The 19,483-nt window shown below is 39.1% G+C and overlaps 1 protein-coding gene across 18 annotated transcripts in view; it reads right to left on the reverse strand.

Moving 5' to 3' along the window:
• The window catches only part of CLASP1 (cytoplasmic linker associated protein 1), a 175,830-nt gene that overhangs the window by 34,299 nt on the left and 122,048 nt on the right, over positions 1-19,483 (reverse strand). For 12 of the 18 annotated variants that reach the window (XM_017823514.1, XM_017823516.1, XM_017823525.1 and 9 more), the window contains 7 exons: positions 18,180-18,203; positions 17,017-17,261; positions 13,440-13,503; positions 12,092-12,094; positions 11,692-11,855; positions 10,692-10,770; positions 9,567-9,710 (listed from right to left, as the gene is read on the reverse strand). In XM_017823514.1, the coding sequence (XP_017679003.1) occupies positions 9,567-9,710; positions 10,692-10,770; positions 11,692-11,855; positions 12,092-12,094; positions 13,440-13,503; positions 17,017-17,261; positions 18,180-18,203 (723 nt within the window). The remainder of the gene's footprint in view (positions 1-9,566; positions 9,711-10,691; positions 10,771-11,691; positions 11,856-12,091; positions 12,095-13,439; positions 13,504-17,016; positions 17,262-18,179; positions 18,204-19,483) is intronic. The other 6 variants (XM_017823531.1, XM_017823523.1, XM_017823524.1 and 3 more) reach the window with 1 other exon arrangement.

Below are 19,483 nucleotides of genomic sequence, written 5' to 3' on the forward strand. Positions count from 1 at the left end.
GAAAAGTTTCAGGTCTCACCAGTCACTTCAATTTTGTTCCACTTTTGTGTTTTGGCTTTAATAAAAACAGAACTGTGTCCACCCTCCCTCTTGGCACAAAATACAGCTTGTCTTTAGGAGTGTCTGCCAGTATTCTGTGTACGCAGTGTGCTTCAGCAGCTTTGCTGTCGCCTGCAAATAGTCACTGGGCTTTAAATGAAGTGCTGAACAGTAGCTCCCAATACTCACAATCTTCTGTGGCCTCAAAGAGAGTAGACTTGTAGTCTATGCTTTTTGACATAAAGCCAAGTACTTCTACATCCTGGGAGTGGTGCTCCAGTAAAGGTCTCAAAGGCATCGCTGGAGTTACATGGGTAAACCCTGTCTATGTTCTTTCTAAATAGTCCTCACCTATCCAACTGCACTTCCAGGTTTATTTCAGGTAAAAGCCATTATTTGAAAGTGCAGGCATAAATTCCTACTTAATATTTAACAGAAAAAGGTCTTGGTCTCTGCTACCATAAGATCAACACTGTTACTACTGGCCTCAAAAGCTGGAAGGTACATCCTAGCTTGAAATCACATTTATAACATGTTTCAAGTTTCACTCCTGCAATACTTCCCAACTCTAATACAGTTAATTTTATTTCAGTAATGAAGAGCATCAGGAGCACCATTTCTGCATCTGTTTTAATAGTCAGATCTGGCACACTTGATAATCCTTTAAGTTTCATTTATCTAGCATACATTTATCTAGTCAAAGGACATATTTTACAGATAATGTTTCTAACAGTTTTAAATCTGTGAGATATTTTCATAATCTCTGAACCACTGGTTATCTTCTGAAAATCTTTTTTTATTAGAATACTGACAGAGTAGATATATTTAACAAGCAATAAAAAACTTATTTCTGTACACTATACAAACATTCTCCATGCAACATTCATGCTTGATGATACGTAGTCTGAAGAAAGAGTAATATCTGAATTTTCCCTTGCCTTTGTGTCCCTGTACCATTAGTAGGGAACATTAATCCATCTCCTTTCAGTGACATATAATGTAGACCCTACAGATTATCTAATCTTAATGAAGCCGTTCTCTGCTGGCTTGAGCTGGAGAAACTCCAGTGACTTCAGAGCCTGACTATGCTAGAGAGGGGGTCTGGCTCTGTGTCAGGCTCTTGAATCATTTGCAAAGGACTGCTTATGTAACTTCATTATTTTCCTTATCACAATGCAGTGAGGGATAGAGTTCCACAAGCCAGTAGCAGCTCCCAGAGTTTCACACTTAGGTCAGTGCAATTCATGCTGTCCAACAGTGTCGGCTGCTAAAGGGACACAAATGCTTTAGCAACATTTCTTTTTAGTTTCACCTAGACAGTGAATGATAGCCAGATTTGTCAAAATATGTAACCCTTGCAACTTGGTTGAATTATAATAAAGTCTTTTTGAAATGGTTTGGGCTTATTAAGCAAAAAGTTCCAGGTTAACTGGAAAAATCCACTGATTTTAGAAAAGAAATGTGGTCAGTGACCTAAAGTTAATACAAGTGCCTTATGATTGCTGCTGCTGGTCCAGTGAACCAAGCACAATAAGCAGTTGCTTGAGCTATATGAAGACAATTTCCAAGTTACTCAAACATCTGTTGCCAATGGGCTCCCAACACTGGCAGCTCCATAAAAGGAGAGGACTTCATACCCTGACCCTTTATGAGGGACCACAACAAAAGAGTTAACAGGGAAGCACACCAAAGCCAAAAATTACTTCAGACAGACACACTTTTTTCAGGCTTCCAGTCCAGGTCTCTTTACACAGCTAGACAGTTGAGTTGAGACTCCAAACACAATTAGTGTGATTAGTGCACAAGGCTTTCAGTCTACCTGTTTACATTTCTCTTCCAAGTTTCCTTCACCAGGCCCTGAGGAGGCTGTAGTTGTCCTAGCTGGTAAATCCTCACCCACCCAACTATGCATCGTCTGGGTTTGACAAACAGGAAAGTTGATATTATTTCAAGAAAATATAGATTTCAACTCAATCATCTAAACAGTACATGTTATCTTTTTGCAGAAGAGTTTTAGTCAGTTTCTTGCTTAATTTCAAGTAACAAAAAGCATTATTTTATATCATCAGAAAAGCATTCCTTTCAGCAGAGGGCAGCACTGGCTCAAAATCAAATTCAGTCACAATTCTCAGGCTTACAGATCATCCCTTAGTTCTCCTATAAGGCTTTGCTTTGGCAACCTCCTGGTGGCCTCTATAACCACCTGAAAACCTCCAGGGAGGTGCAGAGCCAGGCAGTGCTGAACTGAGATGGCACTTTTATCTGGCCAGCCAGGAGTAGGGGAATAGGTGCATCTCCCAGCACCTACCCTCGCAGACATCTCTAAGTTCAGAGAAAGAAACAGTCAAAAAGCTATAAACTCCTGTCTCCAGTCTGGGCATCAGTCTGATGGACCAACACTGCCTACAAATGCCTTTTACCATGTGATCTGCCTGGGGAAGATCCTCATTAACATCACTTTTGATGAACACAATCATATTCTGTATGCATCACACACTTCACCATCCAGGCTAAGGCAAATGTGGTTTTTAATAACTTAAGGCACACTGGAACAGAGAAACTCTCTCATGTCACTCTGAATTACACTAAACTGCAGATCAAATATAGATCCACTGAGATCAGAGGCAGCACTTACACATTAGGCAGCTCGTATTAGCACACATGGGCTTCAATTCTCCAATGAGTGCAGCTGATGTTAAGCGAGTTATTCACATCGACTGAGAGTTTGCAGGCTCTAAGCAAGTGTTATTTCAGTGTACTTTCCAGTAGACAATTAAGTGTTAGCTGGCACTAAGCTAACAAACTATCTACCAAACCAAACCTCCTGCTTGTTCCTTTTTCAGGTCTAGAATCAGCTGGCTATGGACATCCATATTACTGATATGAAAATATGAAGCACAATGGCTTCAGCAGTTTATACATAATCCAAGCATGTCAGCCTGAGTACAAGTTTTTAAACACAGTTTTTCCAAGAGACTTGTATGAGAATATGCTGTTCACATCCACATGCTGAAAAGAATTTATTTAACAGATTTAAATACAGAACTCATGTACAGATTAAATCCATATTGCCATTGTGTTTTACACAGCACACACTTTATATATCACAAAAGGCTTTTACCAGCCAGAGATGGTTGCATTACAAGTGTAAAAGGCATCTCAGAAAAATGACAGCAAAAACAGTGCAGCATCGAATCATCACATATTGGGGTTACTGTTCCATAATGGATTACAACTCCTTATGTGTGTTGTTCTTTTGTGACCTGGGCACAGGAAAGACCATGGCAAAAACGTTCATTGTTTCCTGAGAACCAGATGTTACCCTAGAAATCAAGTTGCTGAAGGCTACCCTGAGTAACTTTGTTCATTACAAAATGACATCTGTTGCAGAAACAAGTTTCAGGATTAGAAACAAAGGTTACATTTCATTAACAACCAAGAAACTTTTATTATTAACCTGGCATGATAGAAGTCTGAACTCTGAGGCAAAAGTTCTCACATATAAGCAAAGAAATAAGAAAAGCTACCGAAATCATGTGGCTTATAATGAAAACATGCACTTTAATCTGCACGGATTTTTGAAATGATAGAGGAAGCGTGGAAGACTTACCTGTCACAGTCCAAACAGCCCTACAATGCATCATGTAAACATCACCTCTAGACTTGATTTTCAAAATAGATACATCACCTATATTTATGTAGGGGTGTGTGTGTTTGCACTAGCTCTTCTAGCAAACAGAATATGTGCTTATATTGCAAACTGCTTTCAACTCAAATGATACTAGAAGGCTGTATAAACTGACGAGAACAATTTCAAAGAAATTTACCCCAGTACTATGTTTCCAACAAGCATGTGATGATTTTCTGGTCACTAACACTGGGTAAAAGCCATTTTCCTTATACTGCGTACACTAAAAACATTTGGGCTCTCATAGCTCTCTAGCATCAAATTCAAAACAAACAGAAAAGGAGGGATACTATTTTGGAAACACAACTAGGACACAGAGATCCTTTTTGTTCTAATAGCATTAAGCCAAGTAAACACTAAAGTCCACCAGGTGCCATTTTTGATGTACTACACTCTTCTTCCTAGCACTGACTATATTTAAATGTCTAAAAGGAGTTCCTCTGGGCATTTAGACTGAGTTTGATTTCTTTAGGAATATCCTTTGGCTAAAAGGCTGAACTCAGCAGTATGGACGTAGTCCTATTTAAGATTCCATAAGCCTGAAATGAAATCCTAATGTCTGCTTCTCTGGTAACTTGGCTCACCATGAGATGCACAAATCTGGTGCAGGAATATTGCAAGAGTGCCAGAGAAACCTCTGACCCAGAAAGACAAGGGCCTGTGGCTGGGGAATACTAAAACAATTTGCCATTCAAAAGCATTTCTGCAAACATCCTCTTTGCCACTGCTACTGTAACAGGCCATGACCAACAGCGTTTATTGCTCAACACCAGTAAAGATAAACAATACCATTTCAGCTCCCTAAGAGGCTTTGGGAGTGCTTTTACAGTGAAGCTTCTGTCCCAGAGTTGCTGAAATCAGCCTGATGCTAGATGGAAAATTAAAACTTCAAAAGATTTTAGAGGTCTCATGGCATCATGATGCAAAGGAGCCTGATTTCATTTTCTTAGAGGCATTTGCTATCCTGTCTATCACTGGTCCTGCTACGGATATCACAGCAATATTTTATCCAAAGTTGCTCTCAGCTTTATTGATAGATAGGATTTCTTTATCAAAGTGACAACACCAATATTTCTCAGAAAATGACCTTGAGGATTAGTAGTTAAAGTAATAAATACATCTCCATTGCCTGCTTCAGCTTATGAAGAATTTGTGACCTGAAGCTTTCTCTCTGAAAACTTCCTCATGTTCTGGTGTAATTTAGAAACAGTTTCTCAATCAGTTTTTGGGAAAAAACCTGATCCCAAACTCATTTTCTTTGGATACCCCTAGACTTCACCAGTGGTGCCAGTCCAAGGAGGGCCCTTCCCCGAGGTAGTCTGAGAGAGACATAATCTTCATGCAAATCACAGTAACACAAGCACTCTCCTGGGCTTTTGAATCTTTGCAATGGTTCCAGTTTCTTACCAAGTCCCATCCAACTGTCTGTATTCAAGGGCAGCTTGCAGTGACAAGTGGGACAGTTGAAAGAAAAAGTTTTCCCAGTTACATAAGTGGAAGGCAGAACGTGATGTCCATGTGACACAAGGTTGCCCATAACATGTAAAAATGCCTTCAGGCTTGTAAAATAAAACCACTGTAGAAATGTTTCATCAACAAAGAAGCCAGTCAGGATACCTGGCACAAAGGTAAAAATTTCTTCTGCCCTGAGATTAGTAGTCCAAATACCAATCAGGCAATACAGATCTACAGATCTTGCTATTTATCATTAAGACCAAAGCCTGGCTGATTAACAAGATGGTAGGCATTGTCAATGGCCCTTCACTTCAGAAGCCCTCATTCTCCTTCAGTCTGTATAAGCTCCTCCTAAACACTAAGATCCTGTATGCCCTCACAGTTGATTCCACACCCTCAAAGTCTGGGCGTTCATGTTTAATGAAAGTTTCCATTCAGCTGAGCCTTGGACAGGAAGCTTCTGCAGGCTTTGGCCAGAGCCAAATCAGAAGCCTTATTCTAAATTCCATTCTCAAACTGATAGCTCTTTTCCAGGGTCAAAGTATTTTCTCACACAGAACCCATGCCTGTCATCTAAATTCAATAAGCACTTTACCTACGTAACGATTGCACAATAACTTTCTTGTCAGTGTGATAACATGGTGAAGTTACTGATTTTATGTCCTCAGATCAGTCATCACACTGTTGGCAGTGCCATTGTGTTACTTTTCTGTGTGGTAATTAACTGGTTTTTGTAAAATTATTTCACCAAATCTTCAGCAATTTCCAGAAAAATGCAGAAATAACACCCTGCTACAAAGAGGAATAAACCAAGGCAGAAGAAAGTCAAGTGCATCACACAAGGTTAGATGCTACCACAATCAAAATCAGAGCTCAGTTATCTGGAATCCTGATCTGTGCCCTGCCCACTGATCAATTCTGCTTGGGGAAAAAGCAGCAAGCTGGCTGTACGTGTGGGAATTACCAACAGGTGCTCTCCTTGCACTGGAGCCACTTCCCATCCAAGTCTCCATGCAGTGCTGCAGGACCTGCTCCTACCCTATGGCTTTTGTTCAGCATGGGGAACAAACGTCTCCACCTTTTTTCCAACACTGGTTGCAGGAAGCAAATCATAACTTGAATGCAAGGTAAACGCCCACAAGTACTAACAATCTTTAAAACAAGTCAAATATTTACCCATAACAGACTGTGGATCACCTTATTTTAAAGCTAAAGCTTGACAATTATTTTAACTGTACACAGTTCATGGCTACTATCCGCAGCTTAAATGGTTTCTGCCCTGAGAGGGAATCATGGCATTTTGTCAATGACACTCTTTGGTATCAACTGGATGTTTCTCAAAGTACATCATGTTTTTCTTGTGTTAACAGAGCTTATGTTTAACTACAGATGTCATTCCATATGGGAACATAAACTGGTTTGTGCACAACAGCATTTCCTTTGACTTTTCCTGATTTTCTTAGCTACAAAACATGATCTGTAGTTCAAGCCAAGTGTCAGACTGGTTAAGTGTGCTCATTAAGTGTGTTCAAGTAGTTGTCCAAAAAGGCACAAAGTTATTAGTAAAGCTGTATCGTTCGGTTTGAAAAAATTTTTTTACTAAAATGACATTTTTGGCTCTGTTTTCCTCCAGTGCCTCAACGCTAGGAGACTGGGTACCTCCATGACCACCACACATAGACAGATTATTACCACAGTAATAGACAGATGATCACTAATAAAAGGATAATCTCAGCATTGACTGAAAATATAATCCATTTCTTGAACAGACACCTTGATTGCCACCATAGCATCAGATTTGCACAACCAATTGCCATGTGCACACAGCAGCCACATACTTTGCTCACTGACAGAGATCATCAGTATGAGTGAAACTTGTTTTACCTGCCTCTGTTCTAAGGTAAAATCCAGACATAACAGCATGGTTGTCACACACACAAATGCTACTTGCTTTAAGATAGCATTCAGTAACTCAAACTTGCGTAAGAAGGACATGTGGAACCATATTTCTTGGGGGAAAGAGCCCCTGCCTCCACAAGAAGCTGAGCACTGTCATCACTGTCCTACCAAGTCAGCCACAGTCATACAGGTGGACTGGACAACACTAGCCGGGAGTCCTCAGTACCAAAAATAATGTGCACTCCTGTCAGGTTGCAGGAGCTAAGCTGATTGCACTGGTAGTCTCAAGTCTGGATCCTATTCAAAAACTACCTTATTTTACACTTTTTACAGGCCTCTTGTGGTACTTCAATCCTTCAATCATCTCAAGATGAAACTGGTTCTTCTCCCTCTTCCCAATAACCTCAAATACCCTCTCCATTTTTAAGTCATCACAGTGTTTACAATTCATGGTCTGCTCTACATTTAGAAAACCTCAGATCTTGAAGGCTACCACAACACCCTCCACAAGGGTAGAATCTTCTGATGCTTAAATGAATCATCTTTATTCATTTCAAAAAAAGGTACTTCTTTTTTTTCCCAAGTTATAGTTCCAAAAAAAACAAGGGCAATGTTTTAATTGTATTCTTCATAACATTTCACCTGCCAGGGTTGGCCCCTGATAATCCAGTTCACTACAGCGTAATGAATTTATTAGTCTGTTAACTACAGTCCTGACAGACATAATGGCCAATGATTGCTTATAAATCCCTTGCTGCACTGTTTCTTCTAAAGCCTGTGGTTTGTACTCTGTTCTCAATAAAAGCATAATACAGCAACGGTATGATGAAATAAAGATCACCTGAGACTTCGTTTTTAGCAGCCTAAGTTAGCTTAACTGTGTAATAATTTATTTGAAAGCTACAGGCATCAAAGGCAAATCCAAGTCACATGAAGGTCTAATAAAAAGAATTTAGATTCAGTAATCTCTTGTCAACCCCAAGGCTCCTGCCCAAGTACTGCTCAGGTGGAGTTTATTGGAAGTTTTGCCAGAGCTCTGCAAGTCATTGAGAGAGACAGAATGACGGACACCACGCTGTGAGCAACCGCTCCCCACATCCCAGAGGGAACAGCCAACTCTTTCAGCTGCAGCAGATACTCCTCGCTCCACTTTGCATGCAGCAATGATGACCCCTAACGGTGGAATATTTCTCCTGAAATTGCTGAGCAATATGCAGAGATTTTGCTTTTCGATGTCTATTTTTACTTAAAGTAATTCCAACTCTCCCTCACAGATCACCAGCAGAGGAAACTGCTTAAGGTTTACCTGAACTCTAACAGAGAAGCAGCTGCTTTGACTGCTCAATTCTTTCTGGCTTTGGACATGCAAATGCATATTCCAGATCTAAGACCAGGATTTAAAGTCCTCTTTTTTTTCCTGAGGCAGACTGTCTAACAGAAGCAAATTTCAGTTACACTGCTGTGAATAACCCCTGCACAAAGTCTTCAGAATAGAGGACAAGATATTTTTCTCTAGAACCAGTCAGCTCTACGAGAGCAAGCAAACAGCACACACCCTAACAGCTTCTCTGAAGCCCTGTTTCAGCTATCCCATAATGCTGCAGTGGCAGCACATTTGATACCCAGTGATCTTTTCACTGGAATCAAATAAAAATAATTTAATTATTTCCAAAGTTATAAAATCATATGTTATTCTAATATTAAGTTGGCATTTTATGTGCATATAGTGTCAAATTGTCATACAATTTTTACCTTCTGGAATTATTAAAGTTTGGTGGTTTGTTTTTTTTTTTTTAAAAAATTCAAGTACATCTCAAAGTCTTCCACTCCTACTAGGAATAGAAGGTAATTTTAAATTGTGTAACAGATGCCAGGTACATAAAACCAAATCTCGCTTTTCTCCTGGGAGAGATGAGCATCCCCATCTTCCACATTTTAGCTTGCCTGACACTTGCACCTGAGCAAGATAAAGAACAAGGTAACTATTACTGAGGTCTGACCTAATTGTGTCAGTTTTTTCCAGGTAGAGATAAACACACAGCTCTTAAAAGAGAAGGGCTGAGAGCCTCTGGCAGCTTACTGATTTGTTTACTTTCTTTTAACAATATTATAACACTGAGGTTGTGCTACATTTCAGTCTACAAAGCCCAGCACCTTCACTAAACAAAAAAAACCCTAGAGATATTTCCAGACTGCTTAAGGAAAAGCACATTTTCAAACTATCATCTCTTTTTGCATGGTAATAGTAGTTAAAGTCACACAGAGATTAGGTACCTATTAGGAAAAGAAATATATGAAGGCATGCTTCAAAACTGTGTCTATAATGAGTTGACAATTTCATTTGGACAGTATGCAGAGGTATGCAGAATCAGGGTTTTTTTCAGTTAGAGTTTAATCATTGATTTTTGCATTACCTTTATGACAGGTTTGTTTAGGTTTTTTTTCCTTTTTAAAGACCAAAAATTACTGCATCATTTTGGCTTACCTTTCTCACATCTGAGCTCTTTGGTTCTGTTGTCCAAGTTATAATTCTAGATACAGCAAGCCTTGTCTCACTGGAGTTTCCAAAGTCTGTTGGATCCATCTGTCTTGCCAAGGACTCAATATACTTCAGGATAGCAACTTTCACCTGAGAAATGAAAAGGGGATTTGTTAAACTCAGGGGTTGGCAAAGATGGATTTATCCCATAGTAAACAGATACCACTACAGATTGATAAGACTCATGTCACACATGGCAAGGGAAGAGAGAGAGGGAAGTAGTCCTGTGACATATCTACCACATTCCAAAAACCAAGAGCAACTTTCTATCACGGATAAATTCCACTCCAGTAAGAGTCTGGAATGGAATATCAGAACTGGCTTGAAATGGTACATTTGCAAAAGCAGATCAGAACTCCACCACGCTGTTTCCACCAGCAGTTATTGGTCCAGATGCCAAACTATAGCTTTTGGTCTCAAACAAAAAATGCCTGATGCTGGAGTCTGAAAAGATCCAACATTTGGGTGATTGAAGAAAGAACACCTGAATCATTTGGCATCTAATATATTCCTGTCTCTGGAAGATAAATGTATACAACTTCCAGAATTTACGGTGTTCCTATTTCTGAAACAGCAACCTCCTGAAAAAACGGTCTGCACAACAGTATCCCTCAGGGATGATTCAATGACAGAAAGCTCTGAGGGTTTTTTTCTCCAAACCTTATACATGCTACACCTGATTGGTGCAGTAAGTACTTGTTAAGGTGTGTCTGGGATCCCAGCTTCCCAGATGTTCAGAGCCTGGTCCCTTCTGTCCTGCATAGACAGGTTTTCTTCCCACCAAGATCAGGATGAAGAGGAATTCCATGTCTAAATTTTAAAATGTTCCCAGGTGCTTAAAGCCCAACTCTTAGTGACGTGTGATGAGTTATAGGGCCCTATTTTAAAGATATTCCCATTTATTAATATGGAGAATGAGAGAGTTAATCAAAGTTGCCAATATAATTCCTATATCATGGATGTACTTACAATTAATTACCTTCTCAGGAGTTCTATGCCTTATGGTATGCCTGACATGGCAAGGTAAGACAAGCATGTTGATGCTTTAGTGAAACAGCTTTTGATACTGACCTTCAGATTTGGTGTTTGGGTCTGATCTACAATAAACCTCATCAAAATGTTAAATTGCTGATCAAACGGAAAAGAATCCCTGTCCAAAGAAAACAAAGGCAAAAATGTAATGCAAAATAAATGTTTAGGACAAAATTAACTCAATACATTAAAGCTTACACACCAGATTTCAACATTTACTCTTTTCTTCTTCTTAACTTGACCATCAACCAGAGAAACTCCAAATCTAAGGATCAGCTGATTATTGACAGAATACTGGAGAAAAGTTCTAAATCAGTATCTTTATACACTGTTATTCTACCTACTCTCTGTACACTTCTCCAGCTTTTGGCACACCATTCCTTCTTCATTTCAGACTCTGCTTTGTTCCCTTATCTCAAGAAGCAGCCTAGTTTATCTTGTCCTCGGAGTTCATACCTGGCTTTGATTTCTCTCCTCTTTTTTCCTACTCTATCCTATTTTCTCCTAGATTATTACTACTTTTTTTTTTTTTTAAATTATCCTATTTTCCAGAATGAGTTGAACCTTATTGTAACACTGTCCTGTGCTGGACATCCTCAAAAGGACATGGAGGACAGAATTGTGTGAACATCACAGTAGCATTCAAGGTCTGATCCTGACATGACTGTTATTTGCTGTTTGAACAACATTAAAGATGCTCCAAACTTTGGGGTAAAGCCCCTTTCATATTATGAATACTGTAAATTTTTGTACCTGTCAGTCAAAAAAAATTGATATCTAAGCGCACATACCCCCCAAAACTCCAAAATTAATCAGTTACATATTTTAAAATTATGCTTTAAAGTTATTTATCTAAAAGAGAGACAGGCCTTTTCAATTCAATGCTTGAAATATTGTGACATAACTTTGTTCTCCTCTATTCTGGTATTCATAAAGACTGAGCCCTCAAAATTATACAGCACTGTTGGATTTCTAAAATGTTCCTGCCTTCTGTAATGCTGAAAATACCTCCATAACATTTGTCATCTGAGTACTCTACCTGGTAACATCCAGAGCTTTTTGAACTTTCGCCTGCACAGACCCCAACAAATCTGCTCCCATTTTCTTTAGCAACTGGGTCAGGAGAACAAAAAGCCAGTCCTGCAAGTCATCTTTATGAATGATGATGAAATCAACCAGGGTTTCCAGAAACATGCTGAAGACCTATAAACAAAACAAGTGTCACAAAAAGAAATACAGTGCTTTAAATAAAAATAATCAAAGGGAAGGGGTTTACAATCTGAGTTTCAGAATGACTTTGTTATAAACAGTTTCATGAATGAATGATTTTAGTAACTACATTGCTCTGAAAAAAAAAAGAAATCAAACGAGACGTCTAAAATGTGTTGTATTAAAATACCACATGAAACGAATGAAGGAAGGGGGTAGAAAACACTTACTCTCTGTTGTGAATTCCACGGCAAAGCAGGCCATGCAACAAAACAAACCACTCGTTAGCACACATAGTGATCAAGGTTCAGATGCAGTTTGTCAACAGATAAAAGACACATTCATTGAAAGTTTACATTTTCTTAAAACACAATCTTTTCTCAGCGGAGTTACTTAAAACATTATATACCTTGGATCAGATCCAGTCTCCTCAGTCATGAAAGTAACGTATGTTTATATACATTTATATGAACAAAGTTTAAATGTGTTTAACACCACAACTAATTTGTTTGTAGCAATAATTCTATAAAAGCAGTGCAGATAACAGATCACTGCTGCCACAAAGACATACTTGAGTCCAGAGTACAATAAGCTCTCACCTTACTCAGAAATCGGAAATATTTTGCAAACAAATAGTTACACCTTCACTCTTTGCACAACACATACCAAACCCCTGAGAACTGAAACTTTAAGACCTTACAGGTAGGAACTACACATTGGGCAAGACCTGTGGGACAGCTGGTCCACGCTATAATTAAGGCCAAAAATGCACATTTTGAGCAAGACCTGTGACAGGCAACACTGCCTGCCCAGGTCATTTCCACGTGACCATCGTTTATTAAAACTGGTTTACCAAGTGGTCTTGAAGTACAAATATTTGTATAAACTTATTCTTTCTCAAACTGTATTTAACCCAACAGCAGATGTTTTTACCCAGACATTACTGGCTGCCCTAAACAGCAAATCTCCTAAGGAAGGGGTATGAAACTCCCTTTTCTCTTCTCTCTGCTCCTACTTACCTGTCAACAGAAGACCACTGGGTCTGAACATCCCTATGGACCCAACCACTTCATCCTCTAGCCCACTTTTTTTCAAGAAATGTCTGTAAATTCATGCCACACCCTTTAACTTCAAAGGGCAGTGTTATAAAGAAGGCAAAGTGCTACATGAAAGACTTTAATTGTGAGATTCAGAATAGTATCTTGGGGAGACCCCAAACTGCTCTCAAGTGTACCCAACACACTAACCCCAGTGACTGTGATGCTCATGACCCTTCATGGACCACCAGGAGACTCCCTAGAGAAGTGCAGATAAAACTGAACTTCTCACTCCAGGAGGTGACCTCTGAAAGGCATTAGGCTGCTCCTTAGGAAGCATGGAGTGACTGGTTCCTAGCAACATAAGAGAGACTGAGACACATCCCTTCCTTGTAAAAAAGACGAAAATCAAGGAGATTCATAAATGCCAGTTTCCCCCAGCAGATGGCAGGGGTAGAAATACAAAACACTCATCTTGAAACAGTGTCAAATGTGCACACATAGTAACGTAAGAGCACGAGCCAAGTCTTTGTGATCTTACCTTGCTGTGAGGGTCAGCAAACATGCGAGTAAATATTTCACACAGCCTTTTTAACTCGACTCGGCTAAAATACATAAATGAAACATGATATTAATGCTAAAGCCTTAGTTGCAGGGGGAAAAAAAAGCTAGTAAATTTTAACAGCTGAAAGATTTAAATGTTACTTCAATAATGCTTCTGAAAACTCTGTGTGTCTAGGTAAAGCCTCAACTGCCACTCCAGTTTAATTGCTGGCATCACCAGTTTTACATTAAGAAATCTAATAAATATTTATTTTTAAAAAATTTTAAGTCAGACATTTGGATTTTCTGATGCTTTTATTTTCTTCTGTATTCTGGATTTCAGAAGATAACTTGAAATGTGCACATTTCGGGGGCACTTAGTTTCTGCCTGAGTCAAGGTCACTGAATCACTGAATCGTGCATCTTTTTCAGCTTAAGAATAGGTTTCTCAAGTCTCCTTTGTGTCAGGGGTTTCAAATTTCCAAGTAAACTGAGAACTTTCACGTTGTTTGGCTATATACTAATCAAATATTTTGGTCTAAAATCTCAGTTGCTTCACTAATATCAGTCTAGAATCACACATCAACAGATCAAAACAGACTCCATAGTCTGACAGTAAGCACATTTAGGAGACAAATACATAGAAATGGAAGACAGATCAACAAATTATCAGAAGATAATTAAATCAAGGCACAGTCTAAGTTCCTGTTAGTAAGACATCAGTAGGTGCTCAGTAGTGCTCTTTTTATGAAAGGGGAAAAAATGCTGCATGAAATACTGAATTTGAGTCACCACATGCAGAATTCTTTGGTGCCGAAGCTCTTACTTGCAATGTATCGAAAATAAAATCTTAGCTTTCCTTCAAGGCAAACTGGCAAAGAATACAGAATCTTTGGTTGTTTATGGTGCAAACAAAACCAGAGTAAGGTAGTTAAGTTACATTTCCTGCATACTATGGATGCAATTAGGTATTTTTCACAATTACTATGAAACCAGAGCAACTAGTGAAATGCACACTGATTGCTCAGAGAAGAGTTACTGAAGGTTTTGGCTACAGGTAACATCTTTCCAGACTGACATTGTTAATTTTACAGTCCACCAACTTCTCTCTTTCTAAAAATAAGCCTTGAACAGGCCAGAAGATGCTAGTAGTCTACACCTGTTTTATGTTAGATTATTCATAAGTAACACAGGACAGTTTTTTCAAATAAATCTATGAATGAAAGACTGATCAAATTTTAAAAGGGCACAAACCCAATGGTTTTAAGAGTCTGAGAGAGAGGAAAAAGTCTCTGTAACATCACAGTAAGCTGTCAGGCTGCACAGTCTCAAAATGACTACAACACTCTCCTGACTTCATGTAGATTGCAGCTCTCTGAATGAACCCCTATTTATTACTCTAATTAATTTTCCTTCTGGACAAAGGTTATATAAAGTCATCAAGTATAACTGTGTCCGTTTCTAAAAGCTCACGGACCCAAGGTAACAATGCAAGCACTAAACTGCAACAGATAGTGGAAGAATATTTCCTTCAGGGACTCATTGGCCTTGTTTTGTTTAGAAGACTTTATGGGGAGCCCTTAGAAAAGTAGGCCACATGAAGCTGTATGAAACAAAGAGGGTAGGTAAGTGCCGTTCCACTTTGCATGCACATCTCTGGATATGCAAATCCCAGCTAATCTTTCAGTTCAGAATACTAAAGAAAACCTAGCCACATCACTGCCTTTTATTAACTTGTTATACCACAACAGAAGATATAAGGTTTAATTAGAAGACAGACTTGCCCCTTGGACTAATGACCTTGATGATGTTCTGCAAGATGCCGTGGGAACAAATGGGATGATAAAATCTAATCATTAGAACAGGCACCAGATCAACTCTGAACCAAGAAGAAAGCAGATCAAAAGAAAACCAAAATGAAATATAGAGAACTAAACCCAGTATCAAAAAATAACTGTACAGAGCTGTAGTTTCTGGGACAGGTTTAAAAATTATTCAGGATCAAAGCTAAGACAACTTGCTAGCTTGAGGGACTAGTGACAGCAGCACAGTTCAAACACTGCAACCAGCAGAGTCGAAATCAATACTTTAACTCCACCGGCATTTCTTGTAAAAGCTACTGATCTGAATAAATAGCCCATCACCAAAACTTGTCAGCAATTCTTTGCAACTATCCCCAACAGCACTCCAAACACACCTCCAATCCTCACACATTTTCATGGCAAAATCAAAGTCTCACCCAACTTTCTCATACAAGTATATGAGGTGCCACAGTTTTTCCAAACAGTTTATTAAAGAGAAAGAAAAAAGACAGCACACGTGTGGGTAGTATTAAGAGACTCAGAAACAGACCACATCAAAAAGCATCTCTGATCTAGAGACTAACTACTCATTCTAAAAACCTGTAGCACTTCCCATTTAAGGACTGTATCATATCGTGAAGTGCTAGAATATTTTTATGATGGCAAGAAAACAACTTTTCAAGGCCTGCTCTCAGTACATTTTCATTCAGACTGTTAATATGAACAATCAAATATTTTCAGCCAGTGTGAAGCCCTTTTAAAATGGAAACACTTGCACAAATCCAAATAAGTAGGCTATAAATCCTGCAACAACCACTTATAAACTTGGCCATAATTTAACATACTACTCATAACAGGAAAATAAAATTGTCACAGCTATTTGTGAATGTTATCTTCAAAGGAGCCAAGAGATAAACAGCTTGTTTCAAATACTTTCACCATAAACTAAGGATGAAAAGGCTATGGCCTGAGAATCAGTTGTCTAGTTACCATGACCTGTGGTCTATAGGGAGTTTCCACATAACTACTGGATAATCAGAAGACTTCTTCTCAAGTGTGACTTGTCAAAGCTGTTTGAAGGGTTTTTTGTGGTTTGTAACAATAAAAAAAGGTCTGTCTCTCCTACCATAAGTAAAGTTTCAGAGTTGGTACACCTAATTCCTTGCCCTAAGAATCTTCACTCTACATTATACACTTAAATTTACAGGACACAAGTTTCTGATAGAAGTTTTTTCAAGAGTTATAAACAAGATCTATAATTACAGCCTCCATAAAGAGTCAAAGTATATCCAACGTCAGCACTGTCTGATCTCAGCTCTGAAACACACACACACCCTGACTCATTTTAGGGTAAGTGCAATGTTTGCTTTGCCAACGAAATTGCTGTGGAAAAAAATATTGAAGGTTCAAACAGAATAAGGTAAAAATGGTACCACCCTTTGAGTATGTTTACAACACCATCATTGTGGGAAACCTCACTGTGCTGCTCCAAGCACCTACCACTGGAGGTCTTCATGAGACAGAGGAAGGCGAAGAGAAGACAGCATGCTTACCTGAGCCCTTCCTACATTACTGCCACAATTTAACAGAAATTATACTGATGACATAGCAGAAATTTTTCCAAAGGTTAACAGAATCCCACATTATGAAGACAAAGCCTTCACAGCCATAAAAGATACTACCTGTCTCCATACAACAGGTACATATTACTGACTTCTCACTATAGCCATGCCTACTCATGAACTACTGACACCATAAAACCATGAAGGTCACCTCAGTGTCCGCTGGCTTTTCAGTAAATTCTGAAGACCTATGAGCCCTTCCTTCCTTTCAGACCAGTTGGAGCTGGCACAGTGGTTCAGGACCTCAGCCACATCTTCTGTCTGTCGCAGGTAGTGTGGAATGCCCCCATTCCTGGAGCCATAGGAGCGCTCCGAGCAAGCGCTTGATGCGTCGCTGTTGGCATCGTCATCAGAGTACATCCCATAGGGTTCATATCTTCTTCTCACTGGCTTTTTCTGGAAAAGGGGAAACTCAGACTTACCAGGTTATATATAGTTACATTAATGCCAAAAGAAAAGCATTCTATTTGTAATCACTAAAAGGAAGATTAATACTACTGTTATAGTGACATACGTGTTTTAAAGACGTCACCATGCACTGCCTGCTTACCTCTCACAGTAGAGTAAGATAGATCCCACTGATTTCAACGAGACTATTCGAGTGACTAAAGGGAGTAGGGCCTGCCTTCCCCCGCAGGAAAGCAAGATATTTATGCCCAGTCGAATTAGTTACAGGTAATGAAATTAAATGTTGTTTTATTGGCAATAATGGTCAGTTCCATTGTTACAGATGCTATGATGACATAACCTCTACTTCAAAAAAAAAAAAAAAAAGAAGATAAGGAAGAAAGAGCTGAAAAAATCTGTGCTGGCATGCACAGTCACTTTGATATTGATAATGAAGTGACTCTAGAAATGCACTGGATACAGGAGATGGCAATTTCTCTGTTAGTTTGGGCTAGGATTTTTCCAGAGGCTGCCAAGGGAATTGAGTACTCAAATCCCACTCATTTCCATAGCACAGCATTAGAGGACCTAATTCTCTTACATACATTTTTGACAACCTTGACACTTCCAGAAGGAGTATTAGAATAATTATGGCAGCAAAATAAACTGTCAAATGAACCTTAACAGAACAGGTTGATAGGACAATATATCAAAAACAGATCATCTATATTCTGAAGTGTTTGCTACAGAACTCCTTCCAGTGTCCAGTCCTGCAGTTCTTAGACTTGTGAAGCCAGCAGAGTTTTGCTTCCACTAGGACTGAAGGATTGAAGCATAGAAATTAACTCAAGTGCAGTATCATGGGCATTAGCAACAGGGTGGGGAGAGTTGGAAAGTAGAAATAAAAAGTCAAGAAAGCACTAGTACCTTGCTCCTGGAGTCTCCTAACAGCTGTAGGCAGGAAAATATTGAAGGGTGGGAAAAAGCATAGAGAATTATGTCAGAAGCTTATGTAGGGTTTGTTTATGCAACAAAAACGTATAGCAAATGTGTCTTAGCAAATTAAAAAAAAATACAGTTTACGCAAAATAAAAGTGGGTATAATAACGCCTGAATATCTCCTAACTGTTGCACTACTCGTATTGCCTAAAGTTTCCATAGGGGAGCTTGGAAGTGAGAATATCTCTTTTTTAGGAACAGATCTATATATAGCACCTCTTTGCTTACTTTTCAGAAACTCTGCACCGAAAGATACCAGAGGTTTTGGTGATGATTTCTTTCCCCACATATAATTAGTAGTATTTCGTTTTAGGGTCTTACAAAGAAATTCTGATGTGAGGAAGCCACTATCTACAGTACAGCACATTTTATCAACTTCACTTGCCAAGTTCTCTTTCAACCCACAGTTCTTACGCCACACTTTTTTGAAGATTAGTTTCTTTTAAGACCCCCTGGCTGGCACGCCTGGCTTAAAGGCCTCACTTAACAGCGAAGTTTCCATCACCCTTTGAGGTCTTCTGACAGATCTGAGCACTGATTCCCAGTACAGCCACTGTAGGGTTTAGGCCAAGTCCAGCTCAAACAGAAGCAGTGGATCCAATGGGATTTGTACAGAGGGAGTAGAGGTCACAAAATGACCCACTGTGTTTTGTTTAAATGGAGAATTTGGCTCAAGCCACCTTTGGAGAAGTTCTTTTCATTTTCTACTACATGTAAAAGAAAACTCCTCTGAAAACAAGGCTACTGGGTAAAAGCTGGCATCACATTATTCTCAAAAGGAGCCTGCACAGGGCTTGTAAATCGCCTGTTGTGAGAAGGCAACCAAGAAAAAGAGCAAATTGGGCTGGTGGGAAAGAAGGGGACAGCAACATTGCATTGCATCCCCTAAAGTCATACAAATTCAGACTGATCAACAGTCAGCAGCACCACCTGGTTTCCAACTAGACTTAAGTATTTCCCTTTTAAAGTGTTCAACCCTTCAAGATTTTAACATTGCAGTACAATGTTATTTAATTTATGAGATACTTAAAAGGGAACTCTGTAAGTCTAACTGAAGATTAAGTCACACCCAAAAAATCTCAGTGCTCAGCAGTCAATTGAAACACTGTGACTCTTCTCCCTCACAAAACCTTTATTCAGCAGCTGTTCACATGCAAGGATAAAGCCTGATTTCATTAACACAGGCAAACCATTGCCTGTAATTATACTCTGAACTGCTCTGGTGGCAAATT

This window comes from Lepidothrix coronata, unplaced genomic scaffold, assembly GCF_001604755.1.
Source record: "Lepidothrix coronata isolate B3197 unplaced genomic scaffold, Lepidothrix_coronata-1.0 Scaffold103, whole genome shotgun sequence".
NCBI classification, from domain to species: Eukaryota; Metazoa; Chordata; class Aves; order Passeriformes; family Pipridae; genus Lepidothrix; species Lepidothrix coronata.